The 7937-nt window shown below is 41.6% G+C and overlaps 1 protein-coding gene across 1 annotated transcript; it reads left to right on the top strand.

Moving 5' to 3' along the window:
- Positions 1-4719: 4719 nt before the first annotated feature.
- Positions 4720-6513, top strand: LOC129765322 (uncharacterized). Its single transcript, XM_055765499.1, has 2 exons — positions 4720-6407; positions 6476-6513. The coding sequence occupies exon 1, from the start codon at positions 5620-5622 to the stop codon at positions 6223-6225; it is 606 nt and encodes a 201-aa protein (XP_055621474.1). The 5' UTR covers positions 4720-5619; the 3' UTR covers positions 6226-6407; positions 6476-6513.
- The last annotated feature ends 1424 nt before the right edge of the window (positions 6514-7937 follow it).

The raw sequence follows: 7937 nt of genomic DNA, 5'->3' as shown, positions 1-7937 counted from the left end.
GCGGCGCTTTTACCCCGAAAATGTGATTGCTGCCTCCGGTTCAATCTGTATCGTTGCCAGTTTTATCGAATCGCTCGTTGCAGCATGGCTGTGCGTGCTGCATCCTGCTCGTTGAGGAGCGCTCGGCACCCGTCTTCAAACCATTCGTTCCGTTGTCCTCGTTGTTGATACCCGATGACGGTCGCTGCTGTGCTGCTAATTGCTGCTTTCAAGGTGTTCCAGCATTCATCGATGGAAGCAGCATCCAGTCCGTCTACCTCCAATAACGCAGCTTCGAGACGCTCCGAGTATGTGCAGCAACGTTCGGCTCTTGCAGTCGTCGTGGGTGGCACCGTGGGAAGCACTGGTGTCTGATGTTTTTGGCGACTGATAGTTTAGAACGCAGTTTGACCACCTGTCGATCAAAACGTGGTCAATTTGTGTTTCTGTTTGCTGGAGTGACCTCCAGGTGCAACGGTATCAGAGGCTGTGCTGGAAGAATGTGCTACGTATGGCCATGTTCTTGGAGGCAGCGAAGTCGATAAGTTTTAGGCTGTTTTTGTTGGTTCACTGATGGGCGCTAAACCTACCAATTACCGATATAAACACCTCCTCTTGGCTGACCTGATCATTGAAGACCTTTTGATGTCGTGTTTTGGCCAGCGATCATATTCGCGCTTTAGCTGCGCGTAGAATTCTTCCTTATCGTCATCGGTTTTTAAATTTTGGCAGAAAAAATGCTTTTTCGTGTGCTGAAGGTTCCAATTCGCTGTTTTAAAAGCTTAAAAGTGTTTGTATATATGAGAGCAGATATCTTTTTTTTCAGAGATTTATTTTTTTATTTTTTCATCTCTTTTGGGATTGTACACAAAAAAAAACCAACCGATATCCAACGAACCAAGACCGGCTGGAATGCAAGGCTGTTTTACATGAGCACGCTTTCCACATAGCTACTGGTGCTTTTGCTCACATGCGTGATAATTTTATACCTCATTATAAAATGAAGTTGGAAAGTATTTTCTAAGAGGTACAATAATAGCATAAACGAGAATCTTCATCTTTCTCTGTCTGGGCCGGGATTTGGCAAACTATACGAAAAAAAAACAAATTCGTGCTTTCGTGAAATAGCATGTCTATATACAGGGTTTTCCATTTCGGGCTTCCGAAAGTATACAGCCCTGCGCTGACAACCGTTTGACATAGCTGTCAACCAAAGCGTCATATCGTTAGTTGAATGTCTGCCATTTAACAATATGGATCGTTTTAGCATCGCACAACGTGTTAATTTTGTTAAATTATACTATAAAAATGATGAAAAACCGGCAAATGTTTTTCGAGCATTACGGACGGATTTTGGTCATGGATGGCCTACAGAGCACACAATCGCTAATGTAGTGCGTAAATTCGAACAAACTATATTGTGAAACCTGTGCATCATCGTAATGTGCGTTCGGCCGAAAATATTGCTGCTGTTGCTGCCAGTGTGGAGGATGACCCGAATGTTTCGATTCCACGGCGTGCTCAGCAATTGGGCTTGTCAAACACATCATTGTGGCGAATTTTGCATTTGGACTTGCACCTACATCCATATAAAGTCCAACTGGTACAAAAATTAGAGCGTGGTGACCATGGAATGTGTCGGGCATACGTCGATTGGGTGAACGAAGAACAGCAGCAAAATGCTGAATTTTCGCATCAAATTTTCTTCAGCGATGAGGCACATTTCGAGCTCGGTGGCTATGTGAAAACTCAAAATTGCCGTATATGCCATTGCATCCGCCAAATGTCACTGTTTGGTGCGCATTATGGTCTGGTGGAGTCATCGGGCCGTACTTCTTTGAAAATGAGGACGGCGAGACGGTAACTGTGAATGGTGAGCGCTATGGCCGCATGTGAACCGATTTTGTTTTGCCACAAATTGAAGATATGGATACGGATGACATGTGGTTTCAGCAGGACGGCGCCACGTGCCACACAACACGACCGAACATGGCCATATTGCGAGCGAAATTTGAGGGACGCATAATTTCGCGTTTTGGTGATATCTGGACGGCCAGATAATGCGATTTGAACCCGCTAGACTTCTTTTTGTGGGGTTATGCGAAAGACCGTGTCTATGCCGACTCTCCGCAAACTCTTGAACATTTGAAAGACAACATTCGTGAAGTTATGACCGAGATACCGCCCCATATGTGCTGAAAAGTCATCGAAAATTACCTGTTCTGGATCAAGGTTTGCGAGGAAGCCCTAGGTGGACATTTGAATGATGTTGTATTTCACACATAATGGCATAAACCAAATATTAATTTGAAATAAAAGTTTCATAGAAATTCGAATTCTAAGTGTGTTTTATTTCAATTTACTTTCGGAATTTAAAGTTGGAAAACCCTGTATATATAAATGGATTTCTGTCTATCTGTCTGATTCTTATGGACTCGGAAACTACTGAACCGATCAATATGAAAATTGGTATGTAGGGGGTTTTGGGGCCAGAGAAGGTTTTCGTGATAGTTTGAGACTCCTCCCTCCTCTTTAAAGGGGGGCTGCCATAGAAATGAAACACAAATTTCTGCATAACTCGAAAATTAATCAAGCAAATGGAACCAAATTAGGCATATGAAGGTTTTAGGGTGCAATGAATGTTTCTATGATGGTTATACTCTCCACCCCCCTCTCCTAGGGGGGGCTACAATAAAAATGAAACACAAAATTCCTGCATTACTCGAGAATTAATCAAGCAAATGAAACCAAATTTGGCATGTCGAGGTTTTAGGGTGCAATAAATGTTTGTATGGTGGTAAGACTCTCCACCCCGCTCTCTAAGGGTGGGCTGTCATACAAATGAAACACAAATTTCTGCATAACACGAAAACTTATCAAGCAAATGGAGGCAAATTTGGCATGTGAAGGTTTTATGGTGCACGAAACGTTTCTATAGTGAATACACTCCTCCCCCTCTCTAAGGGGGGCTGCCATACAAACGAAACACAAACTTCTGCATAACTCGAGAACTAATCAAGCACAATTTGGGATGTGAGGGCTTTAGGGTATGACAAATGTTTCTATTATTGTATGACACCCCTTCCTCCTCTGGAATGGAGAGGGGTCCAATAAAAATATTTCACATATTTCAACCAAAAATATATCAACCAAAAATGACAAAAATTGAAAATTTTCGGAAAATTCTGAAGGTAAAAGGGAAAATTCGGAAAATTAAATTCCCATATGTTCTACTATTAGTTAGTGACAAGTGCTGTTAGTTCATTTGATGTTTGCGCTAGCGCTAGTACTAAACTCTTCCAAATAAAACTATCCCTCAAATATTGTTTCACAGTAATTACAGTTACAGTTTTATGAGCTACATATAGCACAAAAAAATCTATTTCTCAAGCATTGGAATGGGTAAAAAAAAATAAAAAAAATCATAGCCGGTGTTCTTAAAACAAAAAGGTTTCACAGGATCCAGTTGTCGAATTTCTTTGTGAATTTTCCTGTGCGTTTCAAAGACATTTGAGCAACGACATCCTTCATCAAATGGCGGGTAACGGTTTAGATTACATGAATGACAATTTGCATTACACTCAACAATGTAAAGATCACAGGGATGAGTTATTGAGGGAGCAAATAGTCATACACATAGGGTTTGTACATTGTTACCGAAACAATTAAAAGCTGTCGCTGTAGAATTTTGTCCTTGTTTATTTGGTGGAAAATTTGTTTTTTTGGCGTAGAACTACATCTTTCATTAAGAGTGCCAAATCAGAAAACATTTTTATGAAATAAAGTTAACGTTAATGCCTATTTTTGCCTCGAACGGATTTTGCGCTATATATGGTCGGGGTTCTGCCAAAACAAACCAAGCGCCAAAAACATTATTTTGAGATATTTCAATTTGAAGTTTGGGCTCCCACTAATTGACTGGGTCGGATCAAATCTATCATTTTCTCGCTCACGTGTTACAAACAGGATGTCAAACATGATACTCCCTTTCATGATGTAAGCACACATCTTCGTCAATTTCTGATTCAGAACCTTTAGAAATATGAAAAAACAAAATTATCACCAAAGAAGTGTGTGGCCTGGCGTTGTCCTGATGGAAGACAATGCGGCCTCTGTTTAATGCGGCCTCTGGAAAGATGGCCTCTTCTTCATGAGTGCTACCTTCAAGCGGTCCAGTTGTTGGCAGTACAGGTCCGAATTGAGCGTTTGGCCATAGGGAAGCAGCTCATAATAGATTATTCCTTGACAATCCCACCAAACACACAGCAGAACCTTCCTGGCCGTTAATGAGGGCTTGTCCACCGTCTGAGCCGCTTCAGCGGGCTTCGACCACGACCGTTTGCGCTTCACGTTGTCGTAAGTGACCCACTTTTCATCGCCAGTCACCATCCGCTTCAGAAACGGGTCGATTTTGTTGCGATTCAGCAGCGATTCACATGCGTCGATACGGTCAAAGATGTTTTTTTGCGTCAACGTGTGCGGCACCCATACATCGAGCTTCTTTGTGAATCCAAGCTTCTTCAAATGGTTAATAACGGTTTGATGACTTATTGGCCGATGCTACGGCTGCTACTATGCCGGTCTTTCTCGGCTAATTCAGCGATTTTGTCGCAATTTTCGATGACAGGCCTTCCGGAGCGTGGCGCATCTTCGACGACCTCTACACCAGAACGAAAACGTTGAAACCATCGTTGTGCGGTGGAAATGGAAACTGTATCGGGTCCATAAACTGCACAAATTTTATTGGCAGCTTGAGATGCATTTTTGCCTTTGTCATAGTAGTACTGTAAAATGTGTTGGATTTTCTCTTTATTTTGCTCCATATTTGCGACACTATAACTCGACTTAACCAAACAAAACACTGTCAAGGATTATATTATAGCGGGCAAAAATACCTTTCCAACAAGCTATAGTATGCCTCGATACAATGAATACAACTAGAACTACGCGCTTACAACGACACCTCGCGGAAATACCGCAGGACTTTTTTGACAGCCTAATATATTGACTCACTTTTGCTTTTTTGACAAATTATATCTTTATAGATGATAATAAATTGATTTAAGAATGCATTACACTTGGTTCGCTGTGGTTGAACGGAATTTTGAAAAATGCAGATCAGCGCTTCTACACTTCATTGCAGCCCGTAGGCTGTCTTACTTACAAGATCCCGACAACATTTGATTCCAGGGGCTGTCCGGAGCACAAAAATCTGTTGAAGATTCCGATCTGCCTTCTTGGAGAAAACGATCACTATCGTCCGATGCTATATTGTAGATTTATGGTTCGCTTTGGTTGAATGCAATTTCGTTTTTTACATTCTGCTACAGTGAAGAGATGGATCGCCCTCTTTAAGTGTCTCACCGTTCGGGCTGTGCATCTTGAAGTTGCCTATAGTCTGTCAACGGCTTCCTGTATCTCCTGTGTACGACGATTCGTCGGTCGTCGAGGATCGCCAATGGAAATTTTTAGCGACAACGGTACGAACTTTCAAGGTGCGGAACGTATACTTCGTGAGTAGATCGACAAAGAGTTGTCTGTGACATTCACCAGCACAACGACGAAGTGGAGTTTCATACCACCCGGGGCTCCACACATGGGGGCGCTTGGGAAAGGTTGGTACGGTCTGTCAAGTCGGCTATGAAGGATGCATACATGGAGGGGGAATTAAACGATGAAGAACTTTTAACGCTGGTTGTAGAAGCGGAGAGAACGGTTAATTCGAGGCCTCTGACATACTTACCCCTTGACTCCGAGGAGTCAGAAGCTTTAACACCCAATCACTTCCTTTTGGGAAATTCTAGTGGAGCGAAGCAAACTGGTGTGGGGATTAGCGAATCCCAAAATAATTTGCGGGAAACCTGGGGTGGAATTCAACGGCAACTGGACAAGTTCTGGCAGCGTTTTCTGATCGAATATCTACCGGTCATCCGTAGGCAACCAAAATGGTTCGCCGAAACCAAACCTTTGCAGGTCGGCGATCTAGTGCTGGTTGCAGACGGAGGAAAGCGCAACGAATGGGCCCGAGGCAAAGTGATCCAGGTCTTCCAAGTCTGTGACGGCAAGATTCGGCAAGCCTTAGTGCGAACGCAACAGGGAACCTTCAGGCGGCCGACATCAAAACTCGCCGTGCTCGACGTGGATGCTCGTGCTGTCCCAGAAGACGGTGGGAAGCACCGGGGGGAGGATGTTGACGGTACCGTCGAGCTGGCCACCCTGTCTCAACCGGTTCTACCGTTCCAATGATAAGCTGTCAGCAGCGATGATGTGACGTATAGAAGCTGTAGGAAAAATGAACATAACAAACCAAAACAACAGGAGAACTAACGTGTAGTGAAATAGTCAGAAAAATAAAGTATAGTAGCATTCAGGTGAAATTTGATAAAAACTTATAATCTAGTTCTAAACCTACTTACGAACTAGATAAGGTAAAATTACTTATATTAATATATTACGCTAGAGCCTAATTATACTATTAAACCTACGAATTACTTAGGATCTAGATTTAACCTAAAATTCGACGGTGAATTGAAAGGCCAACCTAATGAACGGGCCACTGAAATGTAAGGAAATGAAATGATAATGCTATCTGAAATTAATGCCAAATTAATTTGCAGTTTGAAGCAGTTGAATAAAACTCGCTACAGGAATCAGTGCGTTGCCTTTCTTTGCTGTCGTAACAGATTTTTTGTTTTAGAGCTGTTGTCAATTATCCGAATGACATGGTCATTTTACAGTCGATAGATGATTATTTTCTGCATCCAGTGGTGTAAGTAACTCAATTTTGAAAAAATGGCGCTTGGTTCGTTTTGGCAGAACCCCGACCATATATTCTATATGTTACAATCCCCTGGTGTGTAAATGGTTTAAATTGATGAAAACTTTTCATTCTCCCATACATTTGTTCTGCTCGTTTGTGAGCTTCCCAAACCGGCAATAACGAGCAATTTATCGGCGAGCAACGAAGGAAAATGATTATAAATTTTCAGTATCGTTCTAGATACGAAGCAATGAACATCGCTTGTTTTTCCTTGTGTTGCGTAATCACATGTCTCCGTTTCGGACTAAGCTGTGGACGCGACCAAATTACTTACTCGCTGATGTCTCTGGGATTGCAAACGTTACATAAAACTGACGCCATTCTATTGAGGCTCTGAACTACACAATTGTGTGGGGAATCATCAAACTAGCCTATCATCGGCTCACCCATAAAATGATTGTTCAGGAATGTTGTGTGTGATTTGGTTTCGTATGACAGTACTAAAACTATTTCCACCAAGGATGGAAGCAAAGCTGATCGGAACCAGAAATATTAATACAAAAGGCTTCTGTTGAGAATCATTAAGAATCGATCGAAAATCGATCGTTTTCATCGGGAATTACAAAAGCGATCAAAATTGTCTAAAAAAGTGAACGAAATTTTTGAAACAATTCAAGCTAGACACATTGTATCAACATCTGACTGCGAACTGAAAACGTCGATTCTGGCAAATTTCTACGACGAAATTTCAGAAAGTGAATATTTGCTAGCAATATCTGGATTCCGTGGACATTTGAAATTAACTGAAATTAACCTATATGATGCCAATCATTAGACTGCATTGGATGTGTTACAGTTCATCATGAAGTGGGACTTCTATGAAATGCTCTCAAATCTTTCAGGGCTTTTGAATAGTTTGCGTTTCTGTGGCATGTTTTGAAGCAGGCTTATCAAAGTTGGAATTATTAAAAATAATTTGCGGTCAACGATGGAACAGGCATGCTTGAATGGAATGGCTTTGTTGTCAAAAGAGTAAATGTATTCTATTTACTTTGACTAAAGAGTGTGTCACATCAAATTGCATCACGGAAAAAACGCTGTAGAAATTCGCCCAGTAGACCGATCCTTTTGAAAATTTTAGACAGTAAAATAAAAACTATTAAACAACTTTTGGCATTTTCTTTTTATTCATACTTCG

The sequence above is a fragment of the Toxorhynchites rutilus genome, chromosome 2 (assembly GCF_029784135.1).
Source record: "Toxorhynchites rutilus septentrionalis strain SRP chromosome 2, ASM2978413v1, whole genome shotgun sequence".
In the NCBI taxonomy this organism is placed as follows: Eukaryota; Metazoa; Arthropoda; class Insecta; order Diptera; family Culicidae; genus Toxorhynchites; species Toxorhynchites rutilus.
The sequence above is the reverse complement of the archived record's forward strand: the minus strand, read 5'-3'. Positions and strand labels throughout refer to the sequence as shown.